The 21,354-nt window shown below is 41.6% G+C and overlaps 2 protein-coding genes across 8 annotated transcripts in view; one reads left to right on the forward strand and one right to left on the reverse strand.

The window, feature by feature from the left end:
- Positions 1-4,000, reverse strand: part of LOC146964951 (coiled-coil domain-containing protein 148-like) — a 27,360-nt gene extending 23,360 nt beyond the window's left edge. The window contains exons 1-3 of one of the 2 annotated variants that reach the window (XM_085765595.1): positions 3,848-4,000; positions 1,921-2,009; positions 1,381-1,502 (exon numbers count right to left, since the gene is read on the reverse strand). In XM_085765595.1, the coding sequence (XP_085621721.1) occupies positions 1,381-1,502; positions 1,921-1,975 (177 nt within the window). In that variant the 5' untranslated portion in view covers positions 1,976-2,009; positions 3,848-4,000. Of the gene's footprint in view, positions 1-1,380; positions 1,503-1,920; positions 2,010-3,032; positions 3,069-3,847 lie in introns of those variants that run through there. The other variant, XM_085765594.1, reaches the window with a different exon arrangement.
- Positions 3,201-21,354, forward strand: part of pkp4 (plakophilin 4) — an 80,916-nt gene continuing 62,762 nt past the window's right edge. For 3 of the 6 annotated variants that reach the window (XM_085765584.1, XM_085765586.1, XM_085765588.1), the window contains exons 1-2: positions 3,213-3,407; positions 21,104-21,237. In XM_085765584.1, the coding sequence (XP_085621710.1) occupies positions 21,109-21,237 (129 nt within the window). In that variant the 5' untranslated portion in view covers positions 3,213-3,407; positions 21,104-21,108. Of the gene's footprint in view, positions 3,408-14,476; positions 14,565-21,103; positions 21,238-21,354 lie in introns of those variants that run through there. The other 3 variants (XM_085765587.1, XM_085765589.1, XM_085765585.1) reach the window with 3 other exon arrangements.

Raw genomic sequence — 21,354 nt, forward strand, 5'->3', positions numbered from 1 at the left:
TGAAGATTTGTAGTATTTGTAGTATTTTGTAGTTTATTCCCGGGGATGACCACACAAGCTATACTACCCATTACTTTTTGTACATATTTCTTCAATTTGGGTTTTTGTGATAGTTCTGAATGATTGAATGAATTTAGATAGTGCTTTGTTTGTCTTTTGTTTTGTTTTATATGTTTTCTTGTACTCGGATCCTGAAATAGAGATAATCTCCAAGTGCACAAGAAAAAAAAAGGGATGAACTACTTAGCAATTATACAGTGAAGACTCTCCCATGGGATTGGGGTGTTTCAATTATGTTCTTTCATATTTTCTAATTAGGCCAAGGTGCTTCAGCAAAAACGCAGAAACATCATTGTAGGTGTATATAGCATCTGTAGGAAACAATGTTGCAATGCTATGCTCATTTGCATCCTGTCTAATTGAATTCAAAACAATATTTTTTCTCTCTTATTGTTAAATGCTCATTATTGAATGATTTGTACTCTTGTGCAAGGTAGCAACTAATTTCAGCATCTCTCTGATCTGTGGGTTTATTTTGATTATGGGTTTTTGCATTCTTGCACAAACAAATCTTATCAAGAGGTAATTTCTTTCGCAGTTTTGGCATCTATTGATGCTGCCAATCTCTTCCTGAAGAGCAAAAATGATCCCCTGCTTGAGGCGACTCATGGTCATTTATTTCCCCTCTATCACATCACCAATGGGAGCTTGCCTTTCAGCAGGGTGACCGAATGTAAACATAGCTGTCTTATCTAGGTTATGCAGAGAGCTGGGCTGGAAGGAGCCATGAGCAACCACAATGATATTGAAAGGCTTCTGACACAGTTTACCAATTAAAACACTGCAGGTCTGACAGCCTCATCTCCCTTGCCCCAAGTATTAACTTTTTGCTCCGTTCAGTGTCAGATGACTGTTTCTAACAGCAGAAAATCCAGATCAGGCAAATGAATATTCATGAAAATGACAATGCTATCATGTATGACACAATTATTACTGCTCTGTTTCCTGATGTTGAAGAAACTATAAAGGTTAAGAAATGCCTGTTTTGTATTATATAAAATCCCCTTACATTACGTAGTGTGCAAGAAAGAGCAAAGAGGGGTAATCGAATAGAAAGCAATGGTGCTATTTACAACGACTGTTGATATGCAGTTTTATCAACTCACATTAAAACCAGGTTTCTGTCAGCTGTGCTCTTCGTGTGGTTGCTAATGAGGACTGTATGCTCATTTTTATTAATGTGCATGTGTATGCTGCACGTTCCTCTTCATTTGCCTCGAATCAACATGTTATGAAAATTACCAGGAATTGATTTTATGAACCAGCTTAGCTTTTTCTAAGTACAGCATGATATTAACAAAGACCAAAATTTAGGCCTACCTTTTTTCCGATTAGATCAGATTCCAGACGTTTCGCATCAACAAACGCTTGTAGTCTTTTATAGTCACCCGGTTTGTACTTTGAGCTGCAGAGACCATTTTTCATCTGCAGTGTCAGTTTTTCTGCATGGATGAAAGCAAATGATATGGCTGAATTAGGATCATTGGAATTGTAGAAAGTCTCATCACTTTTGATGTCTGAGGCAAAGCCATATTGCTGACTTCAGCAAAAAAAGAAATAAAGGTAAAGACAAAGGAACAGCAGCAGCCTAATGAATTGTATGGGTAATTCAGAAATGACTGCACAAAGGGGGGTTGTCTGAAGGGGGACGAGCAGCAAAAGCTAAATGTGGCAGGCAGTTTTTTGGAGAAGTTCAGCTGTGACTTAAGAAGCAGGTGAACAAACATAAGCAATGCTGCCTCTAACTAAAGCAACAAAGATTTGACAGTACCTGGGCTTCAAGTCAAACCTGTTCGACAGATAAGAGGGTCACTATGTCACAAGTCAGCAATATTTCTGACCCATTTTCTACTGACTTACCCAGATCTTCGGTTTTGAAGTGTGTGACGAATGTATGCAGATCTCTTCCACTCATCCTTGTAGCGCTCTGTTTTAATGCAGTGTAGTGCCTGCAAAATAAAAACTTAAATCACTGCATGTGAAATTTACAACAGCTCTGCAATGGCCAAAAGATACAACATTCAACTGCTCAAGTACAGGCTTTAGTGAGGTCATTCAGAGGATTCACAGGAGACTACACAAAAGCAGTCAACGGCATCAAAAAACAAACTTTGCCATGAAGGTCTGTGTGACATTGTGTGAATATCAGTCCACACATTTTTGAGTTTGGGTGGGGACAGATGGGACATCTCTCTGTCTTTGGATTAGGCTTTGAAAAATTCTGGCCACACATGCTCTGTGTCAGTTAAGAAATAAGTGCATGATGGATTGGTATTAAGTGTGCAGAAATGAAATGAAATGGAATCTCGCACTCCGTTCTATACCTACTGAAGATAATAAAATAAATGTTGTCCAAAAGAGATAAAGATGAATCACAGAGCAAGATTATATTATTATCAGGCCAAACTAAAGTTAGTATTCAGGACATTATAGCAGCCCAACATTAGCTGTTTCATAGGAAGATTTTTCATTCTTGAAAGATGAATGAAGCATTGACTAGCCTTGCTACTTTCACAAACTGAGTTTGGAGCTGAACCTGTGAATCAATTAACGGCTTACATGGTCAATAATTAATCTAATTTAATTGTTTCAGCCTCTACTGGGCAGAAAAGCCCCAAAGTCATTGCTTATTCAGTTCAATGTGTGGATTTTTTTTTTGACAGACGGACAGACAGACAGACAGATAGATAGACTGACAGACAGATGAGAGAGAGAGATAAGAGTGTATATGTTAAAAATTGCAAAATGCAGCTCAAAGGGCAGGTGAGCTGGAAGATGACACAGGCAGTAGGCTACAGTCAGTTGGCTAGGGCTACACTGCTTTAGTCTCATAAATTAGTTACATATCAAACATTGTGAACAGAAACAGTTTAATAGTACTTCGTAATAAAACTAAATGCAACATACGTGTCAAGTTTTTAGTCTCTGCTATGCGAGTAAAATGCACAATTTTAATCTAAAGCCAGGCTTACCTTGTGCTATCCCTCTCTGCACAGTGTATAGGTTGACAAAATTGTAACCAAGGGAACTATCCTCCCTTCTCTCATTGGTTCATTCAACAACGCGAACCTCCTCTGGAACGCCCCCCGCTCCCATTGCAACCAATCAGGAGTGCGTACTGCTTTCCCACATTCCCACTGACGTCATGCACGCTTGCATAGCCTAGGACTGTACTGGTGGAGGCAGGAGGCAGCGGAGGGGTCGTCTTCGTCTTCTTCTCGACTATGGAGGCGAGTTTCGCTCTTCCACACGCATGGGACTAAAAGACAGGACTTTACCGATGAAGTTACGCGTTCCTATGTACATCAGAGCCGCAGCTCAGCCAGCTCTACAACAGTCCTCCTAAGGTATTTAACTGCTTTTTTCTCTCCCCCCCACCGCCGCTCCTTCACTAACTGCAGAGTAATTGGGGGAAAACCTGAGGGAAAAATGAACACGTCTGTGCGCAAGGCAGAGTATGCATGCACCGCTGCTTGAACTCAGAAAGTCTTCAATTCACTGCAAAAAGAAAGTGGTGGCTTTCGTAGACCGTGTGTCACACAAGACAAGCTTCTTTAGGCTTCTTCCCGGTGGGGGGAAGAATCTAATACTACGCTAATCTTGTTCTTGTGACCGATTCATCGCCAACAACGCACACCTTTGAGGGACCTTCACGCGCTGTCTTCTACGTAACGTCCTAACCGTTGGGATGAAACTTAGCCTGGTAACGTAGACTGAAATTGTTTCAGTGTTAGTTTTCCAGTAGGGGAAAAATAAATAAATAAACAAATACCCCCCTAAAACTCACCTTTCTCTCACATTGTCCTTGAAAACGTGTAGCTAAGTGGTGAAGGAAAAAGCAGGTGAGCTTAGAGTGTGGGAATCTCTGGAATGCGAGGACGCGGAGGGGCGGAGATCCAGACACTCTTCACCCGCAAGATAAACTTACCTTTACCTCGCGGTCACACTCAAACTGCCATATTTAATCACTCTATTTGCATTTTAAGAAGATACGCTGCTTTTTTTTTAAAAAAAAAAAACGTGGACCGTGACTCTCATTGCTTTTCTGTGTTGTGCAAGTACAAACCTACCTCCTGAGGACAAGATGGACTCACCTTTAATGCCAGAGAGGCTGTCAGAGAAATAGTCTAATTATCTGACCTAATGCATTTAAGTGCAGCACTCCTTATGCCTGATTGATTAGGGAGCTAGTGTAGTATTTATGCCATCACATCCTGAACCACTTTGGTTATAAAAGTGGGTGTGATTTCATGCACTATTGTAAATGTGTGCATCATACAACATAAAATCATTTGCTCGGTGTTTTGTTTTTTAACCCATTGTTTGCCTGTATGAACTCGAACTGTTATAGTGTGAGAGATGCAATTGCAAAGAGAATACACAATTTTCCATTGAACTTGAATCCCCCAGTGTCATGTTTTGAGTCTTGCTAAAGCCAAGGCAACCTAAAGGCTTAGAGAAGCACTTATTAATTTTGTTATAATGGCTATTCACCAAAGGTCAAGACTCATGCTCCTGTTATCGGATGAAAGATGCTGAGAGCAGTGCTCCAAGTCTTTCTTGTTGCCATGCAGACATGGAAAGGTTATCTGCCTTCATCACCGATGTGACCATATTGCAGGTTAATTTTATTTCAGCCACTTAACAGTAGGAGTGCATATGGCAGATGAGATCATATGTGAACTCTGTCTCATACTCACTCAATCTCAACACACACACACACACACACACACACACACACACACACACACACACACACACACAGAGCCACACACCCAAGAGGAATCTCTAGGTTACTCCCCTCGTGATTCACATTAGTGCACAAGACACACACAGTCACACAGCTGACAACCATTGAGGGTGGTTTACTGTGGAATTGAAACAACAGCACGGTGTTGGGTTGAAGACTGAAACTTGCCCTGTGTTTTTGTGTGTGTGAGTTTTATGTTTTATTCCGCAAGTTTCTGTTTATGCTTTAAGCTCATACCACTGTGTTGGAGGTTTTAGCAGGTCAGACATGCTGCCAACCAGTTGTCAGTTTGATTTGTCCTACTCCTCGTTGTGTATCACTCTGGCTGCACGAGATAGTCATGCAAAGTTTGTGAAACTTTCTCTATTGATTATTCAGGCGTAGTTGTAGATGTTTTTTAAAAAAGGCATTGCTTGCCTGAAGAACAATTTCTGTCACAGTCGACACAAACACATCCATGCTTGCAAAAATACCTATTGTGTGACTGTTTGACATGGTCAGTCGTCACAGTGAGTTCTTTCTAATGGGAAATGACAACAGTTGAATAGTTTAGCGCCCTTTGGCGGGCCTCTTGAATTTTTTTCACTCTTTAATTCTGGCCCGACATCAAGGCTTAAGCCCTTACCCCTTATGTTACACGTCAGATTTACTTTGTTCTGCTGTAATCAAAAAGTAGTCCCTCTTCATCTTTCAAGAATCTCCAATCTCCTCCCCACAGTTCGGTTGTTTAGTTATTTGACTGATGTCAACGCAAGCATGTGTCTTATATTAAATAAATCCTGAAATATCAGTCTTTTCCATCATCCAGTCAAAAACTTTTTTAGCATCCCTTATGCTCATCTGGTATATCTTGTATGGTATTGCAGTATTTATAACACAAATATTAAATAAACAACCATATAATTACTGTTCATGCTTAAAAGTATGATGCACTGTACATTTTTATAATAATTTTAAATAATGGTGATGCAAATTCAGGTGCAGAAAAGCACCAGAGTTTTTCTCTGTCTCAAAGTCCTTTGCGACTGTTTTGTGGTAGTGTGTTTGTCAGTAATAATAGTTCATAGCAGCAACCAACTGAAAAAGCTTTTTATGCATCCTTTGGCATGGAGATCCTTTTTTTTCATCACACCACCCCACATAGCTTCTTTTCCATCCTACATTTGCATACTGTGGTCTGAAGAGAGTTGGTCTTTTTCTCCCTGCCTTGAGGACAAACCATGTAAAAGGGTTGGGAATTTCCATTGTGAACTTTATATCTATCTTTGATCTTTCATTCCAGAGATTTTCTAGATACAATGAGTAGACCAATTATTAAAATATATTTATTTAAAGTATAAGCTATATTGTAAAAAGTCAAATAACGTAATGTAGTGGATTTTCAAATAATACATTTGCAGCACAACCCATTCCTAATATATTAGGCATGCTGCCCTGTCATATGTAAGAAAAAAAGTATTCAAAGAAACTAATTAAAAAACCATACTTCATGTATTGGGTGCACTCAGCCTTGCAGTGGCTTGTGTGAATAAGCCTTGACATGTGCGGCTGCTGGCTGGTTGTTGATCTAACTGGATATGTAGATAGATTCCTGAAAGAGTCCCAGATTTCATGCTTTGGTTGGATCCCAGACAGCTAAAGATAATACAGAACACAAAGCATGTCAGCGCTTTCAGAGATTAGGTGTACAATAGATTTTTGTCCAGTAAAATAGCCCTCCATGGACCTGACATGCTGAGTCTGAAAGACAGTCCCTCATCTGTGTCTGCTATGTGGACAGCAGCAGTGCAGCGACAGAGCTTTTCCACAGTCTTTTGCTCCACATGCGGCCTCACCACTGAAATCTTCCCGCAACTACATTGCTAAAACAACCCCATCAATCTAAACCTATTGGACTCCAGAATTACCTCAACAGGGCACATAATACCTTGTTGAATATTTCAAAGTGCTACTCACATTATCACCCCAGGCAAAAGCTCTCTCTTTACAGATGGTAAGAGGAGTGGTGGTGCAGGAGTCCGTCCCCAGTGGAATACATGACATAATCAATGAGCACCCAAACAGAATGGGAAATGTTTGAACCAAATGCCATACTGGCGGATAACTCGACAATCTTCATGCATTTATTTGTTTCATTGATTCCTTGGTCTATAAAATGTCAGAACGGCTTAATTGAAATAGAACGTGGTCTCACCAACCACTTTCACGCCTAAAGATGTTTTATTTACAATGTGGAGAATCAGCCACAATCCCTGGAGTCAAAGTGCAACCACCAAACGGCTCTGAGAATTAGCTCCGTTTCAAACAGATTAACTGATTAAATTTCCAGTCAATTGACGTATTCCTTAATTGACTTATTTTTTTCAAAACATGTTTCAGCTGAACACAAAACTAAGGCTGTGTGCTTCTTGGTTGCTCAAAAAGCTTGTTTGTGGGATCAGGTGTCACCCCAAAGTGGAATGTGAGTGCACTTGGGGGCTGGATTTAGTCAGAAGGTGAAGGCATCTCCCCAATGTCAGGTTACATTCTAGTGACCATGGCAGTTACACCACTTCCCAGACTACAACTGGAAACTGAAATGATCTGCGGGATTTGTCTGGCTCGCCTGTTTCTGTAAAAGTCTGCCAAGAAGCAGACGATTCACTTCTTAAATGTCAAGGCATTTAAAAGACTCCAACAAAGTGAAATTACCTCTGAAAAGGGGAGTTGTTGACATTGGAAATGAACAAATACAGTTCAAGCACATGGCATTTGAAATGACATTTTATACATCCTAATAAATGCATTTTCTTGTGGAGTTGTGAGGCAGATGTGTGCTGTGATAGAACAGCTTATACTTTTCTTTTTTCTTTTTTTTTTTTATCTTTCTCTGTCAAAGCAACTTGATATTGTGACAAAATCAAAGCTGACAAACCTGTGGCCGTGAGGCAATGGTGCAGAGATTGATACGACCTATAGGACTGAGACACTACCCTTGGAAGTTTTTCTTCTTTTCGTATCACAACGCATAGGCGGGAGGCTTATCCCCAAGAAGCAGAAAATATCCCACAATTGCTGCGGCAATTTATTCTACAAGGGTCTAAAGCATAACTATATCTGTTACGCTACCAGTTTACAAACTCATCTAACCTGTTAAAGTGCTTGTTCCCGTCTCGGGGAGAGCTGTTTTTCTGGCATCTGAAGTGCACTCTCCCCTGCATGCATCAGTAACCCTGAACAATGCCAAGCCCCCTTATTTTTGGATGGACATTCATTCCCAGGTGCTCACACGTCATTTAAAGTTTCCCACTGCAGCTAAAAGAAATCCAGAATAACTGAAAGAAACATTAGTCACAAACTGTTATGTAGCTACTGGGATAAGAAATTGCATATTGATATGTGTTACATTAGATATATATGTATAAAAAAAGAGATATGCTGAAGTATCTCAGTGATATGATGAACATGATAGCACTCGCAGTAGGACCCTAAGGATATAAATTGCAGAAAATGCCTCAAATAAAACTATACGTATACCTCTGCAGAGCTGTGAAGTCACACACCTCCATGAATCATTATAGAGTACAACTAAGGGGGAATTTATTTTACTAACTTGTGCGGTGTGATTTATTTTTTCAATTAAATCCCCTTTGATAGATTATCCATATGGTGCCATCTAACAGAAGCTCTACCTCCCTTCTCAGTATGCAGCGACAATGCAGTCAGATATATTCGCCTTTTGTCAGCCTGCGTCCTTCTGTTGAACTGTGTCAAATAAAAAAAAAGAGCTTGCATATCAAATACAGTGGGCAGCATACTCACCTCAACTAAATCCGTGTTTTAAAAGGCCAGCTAGTACTGGTTGGCTGATCTGACATTTTCTTAAGTAACTGAATTCCGCCTGTCTTTCCGCATCATGGTTCGATGCATGTCAGTGTCCTGGTTAAGGAACTGATTTTACCCTTTTCACTTATCCCAGTTTTACTCTCTAAAAGCTATTCAGAGTTGGGTCATTATATATTGGATCTTGGAGATATTCTTCTCTTTCTCTGTCATTTCAATTTGGATACAGAAGATTGTGAATTAAATTCGCTCTTTAAAATAGTTAATGGTCTTCGTCTTTAATTCTAAATAACAGTCCATGGAGTTTACATTCAAAGTTTTGGCAAACTATACACATTAAAGCACTCTTTGTTAAAAAGAGTGGACAGATACACACCCTTTTTTCTTCATTGGGATATGTTTTTTAGTTCTGTCATCAAATATGTTTGCCGTCGACTCTTCCCAACTTTTAATAAAAGGCACACCAGCTGTAAGATTCAAGTCAACCATAAGGAGTACGTATGGGAAATGTTGATGCTGATCCATTTCTACCTGTAAATGTTGAACACCGAAAAGACATTATTGGGTTCCTCACACTTCTTTGTTTCCTTTTTGAACATGCGCACTACAGTCTACGTTTGGCTAGGGCTGGGCCATAGCCGATTATCGAAATTGATCAAAAATTTATCGTGATCCCGAATCGAGATCGTTTTATCATCCAGCCCTACGTTAGCAGTGTTTCCCAATACATTCATTTATACGTGGCGGCCTGCCACAATTACAACCGTCACAAATAGATTTTTCAGCTTTTGGCTCGACCAACGTTATATCGTTCCATTCATTGATCTCTGCATAGCTCTTTCTCCGTTATTGGCGTTCTCACACACAGAAACAGAGAAGCGCGCATGCATGACAGCAGTGTGTGGTAAAAGCGAAACTCATACGGACCGACCACAGTCTCCTTGCAACCTGTGGGAAACACTTTACGCCTAAATTCCACTGGATGCGGAACGGCTGCAGATCTGCTCCGGCACGGCGGCGGAGCCGTTACGTATTAATTATAATCACCGTGTGAGCGTCCACTGACTCCGGGTCCGCCGCGTCGTGGGTCCGGAACGGCACCGGCATCCGGCAGCCCTCGCAAAAGATACGCAGAGCTTCTATTTTTGCCGGACGCCGGAGCACGGCGCATCAAGCAGCACAGAGCAGGTCGTGTATGACAGGAAATCGCGGGCAAAATACAAAATAAAACATCCGGTTAATTTTCAAAATAAAATACACCATGTTTACAGCGGAGCATATTTCCTGCTTTACACCTTGAAAACGTTGTAATGGGCAGCGACCGGCCTGAAGTCAGCAGCTCGGAGGTTTTCAGACATCATTTCACCCCGTTTACACCATGGACAAGGAGATAGTGATTGTAAAATCAAGTCAGGTCAGCACCAAGTTGTTTCCTCTGGATTAAATTAATTGTTTTTGATTTTGTGGTTCACTTTATGGAAACTACAACCCGCTTTATCGCGAGATCACGTGTTCCCGCTGTGCGGCGGAGCCGCAACAATCAACATCACGGACGGAACCGGTGTGAGTTGACGGAGTCGGAGTACGCAGCCGTTCCGTAGCGGACCCGTTTCGGAATCGTTCCGCATCCAATGGAATCCCGGCGTTAGGCTACTGACAGCATGTTTGTCAGAGACTTGACCCAACTGACATCTTGGTGGCTCCTAAACACATGAATGGCATAAAATCACTTAAATATGCGACTGTTCAGAACTTTCCAAATGTTATTGGAATAAATGGGCCACAAAAATATTTTCTCTATTTCAAAGTGGCTCTGTTGTTGTTAGTGTGTGCGTTGCACAAAGACCCTGAAAACCCCCAAATTGTCTCAGAGCTTGACTCTGTCCCTAGGGGTTTGAGTTTAATAACATGTTAGTTTTTGATTGTTTACCGTAAGGAATGGTTCACAGTGACGATGTATCCTTATTTTTGGCCTCATTTAACCTTACCAGGAAAAAACAAATGTTGAGGAGAAGTTGTTGTTAAAGCAGGGCTCAGCTAAGCTAATTCTTGGCCACCTGCTTCAGGGGCCATCTGAGGTGTACAGATATAGATTAGGTTTTCTCTTAGGACTTCACAGATCAGTTTCCAACCTGCAGGCTGAAACTAAAGGGAAGAAGAAATACCATTTGGAGTACATGTCATGTCGGTTAGCTTAGCTGCTTAAAACATGTTATAGCCTCTGGACATTTCTATTGTGAGCTGGTAAAAGAGCTAAATTGACTGTCTCGTCAATGTCAAGACAGAAATTATGATCAGGTTATATGAGTTTCAAGGATTCACCTACTTAAAGGTAGAGTCTGTAGGATTTTCCTCAAAACAAAATATTGACTTATACAAAAAAAATCATCACCTATGGGCTTCTACTCATGTGTGGTGGTGACTATATCTGCAGAGCTCCCGCCCCCGACGCTCCAGAGTTTCACTTGTGTATCTGCCATTTCCCCTGGCTTGATAGCGTCCAGTCGCTATCTTTGTGGTGGTAGCGAATGTTCAAATGAGAGCTTTGAAGGGCGAAGTGGAGAGGGGCTCCATCATGTGAACAGCAGTTGAACATGGGTCAGTCCTGACGCGTGCTGTCAAGGGCAGGGGGGCGTGCACGGTTAAGCCTGAGAGGAGGGGCCCAATTTGATGTTGATGTTGTTACAAACTACAAAGAACAAACCTTTAAAGTTATTATTACAAACAGGAATGTTTCCAAGTTATTGAGTAATTAAAGGGGAACTAAACCCCTCAGTTTTGGATGACGTGCCCTAAGCTTGAAATTCAAAAAATGCCTTGATTATGGGCGGGACTCAGGAGCACTCTCCGATCCCCCCTCCCCCCTGCGCCCCATTCACACCCGCGAAATCACACAAAAGAGAAAAAAAAGTAATAAACACACATGACACTTCTGCTAGCGCTAACGAGCTACTAAGCGACTAAGCGACTCTAACAGCACTAGTAGCGTGGACACTACTAGGAGAGGACGCCAGAGCCGTGACACAGCATCTACAGCCGATCCGCCGGCTCGTTAGCTCGTTAACGGCTCGTTAGCGCCGGCCGCACTAACGATTCCCGTTCAGGCAGCTGTTAGCAGCCGTTAGCCGCAGCAGAGCAGCTAGAGTGCCTAGCAACCGTTAGCGGCAGACAGCAGCCGGTGCTGATTGGCCGGGGAGCTGGTGGACGGTGACGAAAGCTGCCTCCAAAACGTCATCTGCCTCCATCTCAGCCAATAGAAAAATTCGATTGTAATAGCCGTGTTTCAACCCATAGAGGGCAGTCACTCTACATTTTTACTACAAAATACACCAAATTGAAATATTTTGACTAAAATGTCAAAAGTTGGACCAGAATCAACCGACAACACTACCTTATACCCAAATATATTTGTTTTCAGCAGAAAAAAGTGGTTTAGGGGTTTAGTTCCTCTTTAAAGACGCCTTAGTGATTGTAATGTTATCAATAAATGAGGATGAGCACCCCTAACAGTTCTTATTAACAATACCATCATTTCTTAATGATCTGACTTGTTTCATTCTTCATGTCGATCACAGTTTTTGGCGCAGTTATCAGTAGTGGCACTCCAATTTGGATGGTTAGCAGCACGTTGCTCCGTGACCCCTGTCTCGCCACTCGGAGGCACAGAGCACTGAGTAGGCAGTGCCAATGCAAATCAGCCATCGGGATGCACATGTCTCAGATCCATCTCTTTCTTTAAGCTGGTTCACTACAACAAAAGTTCCTGTGTTAATGTGTTAATGTTCAAAAGTTACTACACAGGTGTGTTCAATCTGTCAGTCCCAATATTTTATTCCTATTTTCTTTATAAGATTTATCAAAGCTTTGAACCAGAAGACCAAGATGTATTTATACCAGAGCTCCAGCTCTACATTTACAGAGTCTAGCTCCAGAGCTAGACCCTGTAAATCATGATGAAAAGAAGAGTAGCTTCGTGTCAATAAAATGATTTTTTTTTTTTTTTTCATCCCTAAGAAGAAAAGCTATGATTCCCAGACGATAGCGCTGGTTAAAAAAGCATTTTCCAGCCCATTTAAATTTTCCTTATCATCTAAATCACATCTAAATCTGGCAGGACAAAGACTAGAGTTCATCTCAGTTCACCATCAATTGTAAACCACCATGGAAATGATAGTAGGTCTGTTATCAGTGTGTGTTTATGCATGGTTGCACACTTGTAAACACAACTGCTACAAAGATCGCCACTTATCCCTTTTCAGTCAGACTGCAGGTGTTTGGTTTTTTGGTTTACATGAAATGTTGGGACAAGCAGCTCGCTGACAGGAATGTCAGAGGGAGCAGAGCAGTTGGTGTTGTGATAACAGCAGCATGCACACACGGTTCTGTTATATCATGTCGTCACGTTACAATGTTTGTGATTTCACCTAACTTTGGTGTTATGGAAACAAGAAAACATAACTCGGTGCGGCCAAAACTGTGATCATATTCATAATCTTAATATGACAGAGCCAAGTGTGTGTATGACAGTAAACGTAGAAGCCATCTTTCCTTTACCCCCCAATTCATCACAACAAACCTTCAGAATTATCGTTTTTATTAAGAAGCAGTCAACTAAATTAGACTTTTACAATTCATAGCTATGTGATTGATTAGTTTTCTGGGGGCAGTCCATCTCTGGCTGTAATCAGTCTCAATAAAAAGTGCTGTGTGAGCTGAGTTATTCACCTCAGAGACACCTCACATTGTGGGAAGCCGGGACACTGCCAATAGCAGGGCACTTGTTATGCAGATTTTCCTTTTACATTTTTGTCATTTGTATGATCTTGGAATTTCTCTCCCAGAATCCTGCATGACATAAAATTTTAACACGATCATAACCATATGACACGCTCGGTAGTGGGGAAGTGATTGACACAGCAAATGGAGCGGGGAGTGTTGATAAAACTTGCCAAATTGATGAAACACACATTTTTAACTGAACTGTTAAATAAGGTTAGATAATGAGCATCCAATGCAATGATCAATATATTTTTATTCAACATTGACAATTAGCTTAGTACGTGAAATCTTGTTACATTTGTCCCGTCTTATCTGTCGTAGAAGGAATGGGTTTTTGTGTTGACTTTACAGGAGATATACACGGTGTTATGTTATAATTCCTTCTTGGAAGCGAATTGTTGCCGTAGTTGTTGTGTCTGCATTGTAATTGTATGCACTATGCAGAAAGGCATTAGGGTGTTAAATGTATCCGTCTAACAATGTGTGACAGGATGAAGCACGTCTGTCTAGCGCAAACCCAGATTCTACTTAAAGGATTTACATCCAATCAGAATAATTTATGTCCCGTTCTGTCACAACATATTACACTGGTGTTGAAACCAGCTGATGAACCTGCAGTTGAGCCTTTCTGCTCCCCATTAGTTGAGGTATTGTTGTGAGGAAATGATTTTGTGGGTGAATGATCACTGTGGGAAGTTGTTCTCGGAAGGTTAGCCTTGTGTTATTATTGCTGCGCAGTGCAAACACTGAGTATTTGGACTACAGTCGTCTTCTTCCCCGTGCCCTCTTTGAGTAAACACATCTGGCCTGATAATGTGCAGCTCAGAGAGTTTGGATGCGGCGTGTGGCATTAGTCTGTGCAGGTCTGTGTGGTGTTTGTCTTATTAAATGAATACATTTCCTGCCTTTACTCGGAGACAAGCCCTGCCCCGTGGATACACATGCTCAGATAGGCCTCGGGTTATTGCAACATGTGTGTGCGGGCCGGGGTGAGGTTGAAGGTGTGTGAGGCAGACGTGGGCGCAGCTTCTGAAAGATTACTTTTCATGCCCACTTTGTTGAGAAGGTGGATGAAGAGGAAGCTGGACTTATTGTCTTTACTCTATTTAATCTCAGTTTCACCTTGTTTAATCCTTAATCAACCGAAGGACAGGTATGTGTCTGCTTTTTAAAAGAGATTACATCACTTTGTGCTTATTCAGGGTAATGATTGATAGAGTTATTGTGTGTGCATGCAAGACTGTTTTTCTTTGCAAAGGAGACATTCCTTTGCTTTTGGGTGTGTTTAATATGAGCAAAGCATTTTCAGCTGTTGAGAAAGTCAAACATCAAGGGATCTAATAATAACATTTTGTGTTTTTCTGCTGGCAAGTCCACCATGTGGGACACTTGTAGAGAATTTGTCATCCTCTAAAAGAATTTTCCACATGTGGCATCTACTAAGAAGTGGCTGTGTGTTGAAGCTGAGAGAAGTATACTGTCTGAGGTTTTAGTTAATTGGGGACATGCAGTATCCATAGGACCATTTGTGTATTAGTATTACCCAAATTCAGAAACCAGCTCCGAGCCATTACTTTGGTCAGGGCCTCAGTCAGCAATTCCTAACCACATGTGTATCCAAACAGTGTGTGCAGAAGGGGGATTTCAGAAATGGTTTAAGCATTCAGTGACTTGCTATGGAACATAATGTGGCTGTTGGGGTTTTCTGAGCTGCTGCAAAAAATGTTTTTTTGTGTTTCTCTATTTATTGAGGCTGAAATATATTATTGTTCTTCCTGGCGAATTATTATAAATCATATTGGACCGTGTTAGTTTTATTCAGGGAAGTCAATACAGTGCTAGAAAGAAGCAATTAAGCATTTTGAGTCTTTGGGGACATTTTAGCTGCTGAGAGATTAGCAGTGGGGACTGTATGTCTCCCCACAGAGCTTTCACATGCTGCATAATGCAGCTAGTTCAGTCTAGATACATTATAAGCAATCATGTGCTACAGGGGCCTGCGTGCATGTGGCCCCTCGTGCTCAGATTGAAGTTGGTCACCCGCTTTTAGGAAGCCACTGTGAATCCAGTTTGTATAAACACTGCTGTGCATAAGTTGTAGGCACTGGTGAAACATGGTGTTAATGCTTTAAGAAGTTTAGTTTTTATTTATCAGCAATATCAAAAAAGGAAAGACAATGAAAACATTTAGGCCTTGTCCACACGAAAACGGAGCTTCACCCAAAACGATCTTTTTCTTGTTTGTTTTGAAAAAAAAATCTCTGTAAACATGGCATCATTTCAAGAAATATCTTGTGTGGAGCGTGTGTGACACTGTAACGCTGCCAAACATAAACACCAAAAACAGAGAAGAAGACGGAAATTGCCCCGCTGCATTCAAACTCCAAACATTATAAGTTGACTAAATGTGGACTGGGAGTCGTGCCAGTGTAAATATGACGATCAGTGATGATTTAATGGATGTGATTCAGCTGCAGTGTCTGCGGGACCGACAGTAGTCGGCCATTGTTGTTGTTACGTTATGTGCATATATACGTCTGACATCATAGTTTCAGATCCATTTTGGGTGTACTGTCTACATGAAAACGCTGGGGCGGCATTTTCAGATTTTCCTACTCTCTGACCTATTTCCAAAAAATATCGCTTTCACCCCCCGAAAACGCTGTTTCCGTCTGGATGAAACGGCGAAACGATAAAAAACTTATGCAGATTCATTAAATCCGTGTTTGACTCGTCGTCCCTGTAAATGAGGGAAACCTCAGTGACCAACGAGTTAAAATAAAGGTTTAAATAAATAAAAAAATAAAGTGTGGACGGCCTCTTAGTTCAGCCATCCTACATCTTATAAACTGCATCAACTTCTACCAAGGCACTTAGGCTCTGTAGAGGCCTTACCATAGAAAGGCTCTGTATTCTTTTTGTGTGTGAAGATAGTTCTTAATGGCTTAATGTCTGGTCTTTGGGAGAAGTTGTGATGCTGCAGAATCAATTTGGGACTGATGAAATGCTTCTGGTATAGTAGTGTGTGATGGATGTGAACCTGCACATCTAAAAGGCTTTAAACATTTAAAACTATTCTATATGTCAAGTGCATACTTTGACGACTTCATGTTTGTTTCAAACATCCTGAGGGTGGATGAGCCAGAGACACACAGGTTTAATGGGATGTTAAGCTTGATACACTGTAAAATATTTATTAGATCATTGCACACAATGTAGCTCTTACGAGTAGATATATTGAAATTCCACTCCACGGATTGCCAAGTTTGGTTCCATATGTATTCAAATTAAGTTTTAAGAAGATGGTAATGAACTACTATCTATGGCCACTTTCCTCTCCAATAAGAGGTAATGTAGATAAGAGAGATGCAGCCCATTGTAGGTTTGCGTTAAGTAGTTCTCAGCTCTGTTTGTGCTGTAGATTTCCTGACCCCTTTCAGTTCGCCAAGTTGGAGCAATCAGCTTTTTATACTGCTGCCTCTCCCAGACTCTTTGGCACAGAAATCCAGGCTTATATATAATTATTTCTCAGCTCATCTCAATTTGTCTGTGTTGAATTACTGTGACCTGGTGTCACTCAGCCTCCTGAAGACAAACCCTTTTTCCGCTGACAGACAGACAATGGGTCTTTTGACTTACAGGGAAAAGGAATTCAGGTGACGACAGTTTATCTCCTCTTCAAGTAAAAAATGAGGAATTAAAGAATACACCAGTCAGCGCATTTACATGAACCTAAGTCAACTATTTTTTGTTAGTTTTTCTGCAGTCACATTTGATTTCAAATAAGCCATAAGGGATTGAGATAAAACTGTAACAAGGATAGGTTTTTGTTGGAGAAACTTGATCTCTCAGTCATCCATGTGCTTAACCAGATTTCCAACAGAGTTTTTGTCAGAGCACATGAAATGATTGCATGACAAGCATGTCAGACAATAGTATCAATGTAACAGCGGTGCAGTGGTATGAAAGGAGAGAATAAAACGGTCAAATTGAAAGTCAGACATAAACAGAAACTGAAATCCATCTCTAAATTAAGTCACATTTTGAGTGTTTGGCTGCAGGCTGTTTTTAAGAACACAGTCAGGAAAACAGTGCTGTTCAAGATTCAGAATGATTAATGACTAATTGTTGTTTACTGTTTTTAAGCCCTGTACTGTAAGTCTCCTATTCACTGACCAGCTGCATGTAAACACACGGGGTTACAATAACTGTGTTAACATGTAATGGTATATTCCTGTTTCCCCCTTTTAACCTGATTTCTCTCAATAACCTGGTTTCCTGTGTGAATCTAAAACGTAGCCCACGTGATGGATCATATTAGATAAGCCGCCGCAGCGCTCCTTGGGGAAGGTGACACAAGGCACAGGTGGCTTTCAGATGGATTAGAGAACTTATGAATCCATGTCTGCAGGTGATATTGATGCAAGACGGCAGTGTTTGAATGTGGGGCATTCAATCTGTCTCAGCTCTCTACAGCATCATTCCCTCTATAACATCCTATCATTCCTATTTTACATCTGGACAGAGCCTTTCAGATTTATAAACACTGCCGCACAGTCGCCTCCACTTCCATGTCCTTCCTTGCATCATACGCTACATTTAGATTGGGAAACGGAGAGTCACGGAAAGAGGGGTTGCGTAAGAGGCTCCAAGGAGTGGCTGCAACTCTGAGGTCAGTAGATCAGACCACTTGATCCAGCGAGTCAGGGTGGGGTCAGACTAAGACTTTTCTTGGCAACCTGGGTTGTAATACTTTAAAAGTGAGATTTAGCCTTGGCAAGAATTTAGTCTCTCGTAAAACCTCTCAATGAAAGAAATAGCTGAAACACTTGGATTTAGTTTTTTTGATGTGCAGCTCTAAAACCTTACAGTGTCCGTGTCTTCTGCTTAGTCAAGGGAAATAATCATAACAGTAATAAGACACTGGTTTGCCTCTGTTTAGTCAAGACCAGAATGAGGTCATCTTTCCTCAGTGGGAAGTTCGCGGTATAGTCCTGATGCGTTCATGTTATGACAGCCTTGAAGGCTGCACAGTTTGGGCCCACCTACTTACTTTCTCACATACTCCTCAGCCTTGTGCTTCCTCCTCAAACTGTCCAGGGTCTTGACATACCAAAGTTTTTAACTGCCAGAGACTTCAGTGAGGCTATTTTCCCCTCTCTGCATTTGGGAGGGAAACACAAAGAGAAATGTTGAGGAACCAGTCAGCCGTGCGCTTATAGACTGTGGTAGGTTGGCAGCAGCATCGTTGTCTTCACTCCAATCTCAGAGCTGCTGAGAGCAAAGCCGAGTGAAATCATTCTGGACCAGATGTAATGGGGAATTTCAGAGGTAGGCTCAGATACACATCGCAATTTTTCTTTGCGTAATGGTGCCTTCGATAGAGTTGGCTTTCCTTTTTGTATGTTGTTTTTCTGTGGCTCTACTTCCTACAGTTTGCTTAGTGTGCAGTTTCCTACAGGCAAGATTAAACTGCTAAGGGGGATTCATTTGGGCTGATTATATACACAGATTCTGGTTATGGCAAGCAATTTTCTTTTTTGATAGGAGACTGTATTGTATCGAATGAAACGGCGAAGGGTGACATAAAGGTCAAATATGTAGAGTCCCATTTATACCTAATCTCGGGTGATTTAGATGACAATTACCACAACAGCTCCTTGCTAACATAGCTGCACCCCTCTTATTGTCCTCCTTATGTGAACATCCTGAGGGAGAAAACAGAAGGGATTTTGTCCACCCCAACCGGGTTGACAACTTCTTGCAGTTTTAGGTTTTCGTGCTCTGTCAGTCCTGTCTGTTCTTCTTTTTCTGTGTTCAGGTCAGGAGAAGGAGGAGGAGTTCTGTCAAATTCAAACAGCTTTCCCCTGTTTCCTGTCTCTGCCTTTTCTGGGAATAAAGTCCATGTCCTTGATTCAGAAACAACCACGGTGGTGGGGAGTGAGTCAGGGCGGCTTGTTGCAACACCATGAATGAGCTGCAGGAAAGGAATTTAGGGAGACTGACGGGGGAATACGTGGAATATCCTGTGTGGACTAACATTCTTGGTAGCAGTAAAAAGCATTATCTGCTATTTAATACCACTGCTGGCACATGACTGTGTTCAGCTCGGACACCTTGAAATGCTCACTGTGTCTTGATGACAGACTCTCAGAATACCTCAGGGTCACATTTCATCTAAATGTTTGGGGGACCTCCCACATACTTCATACCCCACCACCACCGCCACCACTTACTGCTTCATCCCCAGCCAAAAACCTTTATGCTCTCGCTATAAACAAACTGGCTGTCAGCCTGGGCGAAAGAATTCAGTACGCTTATGAGTTAGTGAGTGCATTTACATTATGGTAACATGACCCTTTAACCCTTTAAATTGACGTGTGTCTGCACTAAATTGACTAACTTGGTGAAGCTACTGTATGTCAGGTCTTTGTGTCACCCTCAGGCTGCTATAATGGATGACAGATACTGTGAAATGTCAGACATTTAGGGAAGGAAGTAAAAGAAAGGTTACAATGCTAGCAGTGGGGCTAGTTTGTAAATCATCATATGTTTATTTCATGGTGGTTTTAGCAGCGCTGTTCCACCACATAGACGTTGTTGTCTGGGCTGAAGTCTGTCTGGTTTAGTGGGGTAAATCATGTAGGTCAGAATGTATATGTGTAGAAACCAAGGGTGGAATATGTCTTTATAATTCCTATCTTGAAGATGACAGCAGCAGTGGATCTCTGAGGCTGTAAATGTCATAGTAAAATCCCTGTTTCCCTAAAGTCACATAGCTCCTGTGTTATTGGATGCCTTTCCTCTTGTCTACTGCTGCAGCCCTGAGCTGCGAGGCAGCAATTGCAGACTTTAGCAATAGCTACACTGTCTGGCTCAACAGGCTCCTTCTAGTAAATATGGATCCACCTTGAGCAGCGTTCCCCTGGCAGCCGCCCTGTCAACAGATATAATGAGACCATAACTATTCGTTCTATTTTCTCATTTCAATCCCCGGACAAGAGGCCAGAGAGAGCAAAGGATACAGGAACACCTTACCTCCTCTGTCAGGCTGCTGACTTGTGTCTTTGTTTCCCCTTTTTTGTGGCCCGCTCTCACTCATCTCATGCATCCTCTGCACTGTATCGAATACACAAACATATCATTTTCACCCTTGTGCACACATATTCTTGGTATTCTAGTGCAGCTTTTGCACTGCATGGATTTAAATGCTTTTGTGGTTTGACTAGAGCCAGTTTCTATTGTCATGTCAGTGGTCTGTTCTTTTAATGTTACTGTATTACATATACAGAAATCATTATTTAACTCGTATGTTGTCTCAAAAGCCATATGGCATTGATTTGCACTGTTACCGACATGAGGCATTGACGGTCTTTTTCTCTTCGGGCCATATGGCATGTGTGGGTGTGTGTTTGTGTATTGCTGGCAGTGGCGTGTGACCATTGATAGTCACTTCTTAGCGTCATCCGCCTGTGCGTGTGCCGGGGAGGGATTGACTGGGTGTGTATTTTTCAATCAATCCCTCGAAGTGTGTTTGCAAATCCGTGCACACAGTCTGGTATGTGTGCACAAGATTGTGTGTGTGTGTGTTGTTGTTGTTGTGTTTTTCTGCTTCAAAAGAGTGCCTGTGGTGACCAGATTATGTTGTGTTTGTGTGTGTGTGTGTGTTTGTGTGTCTGTTCCTCTGTGTAGGAGGAATGCCAGCTCCTGAGCAGAGCCCAGTGACGGAGGAGGGGCTTCTGCTGACCATCCGCAACAGTTCAACTGGCCGCAATATGGAGGCTGATAACACCGCCAACAACATCCTGGCCTCTGTGAAAGAACAGGTAAGGTGTTTTATATATACAGTATATATACACACGTATAATATGTACACTGACATATTTTCCCTGTGCTGTCGCGCACCCTGATCTCACAGCAATCATATAATACAACTCCTATAG

This window comes from Trachurus japonicus, chromosome 21, assembly GCF_045865225.1.
Source record: "Trachurus japonicus isolate A0001 chromosome 21, Traja_1.0".
In the NCBI taxonomy this organism is placed as follows: Eukaryota; Metazoa; Chordata; class Actinopteri; order Carangiformes; family Carangidae; genus Trachurus; species Trachurus japonicus.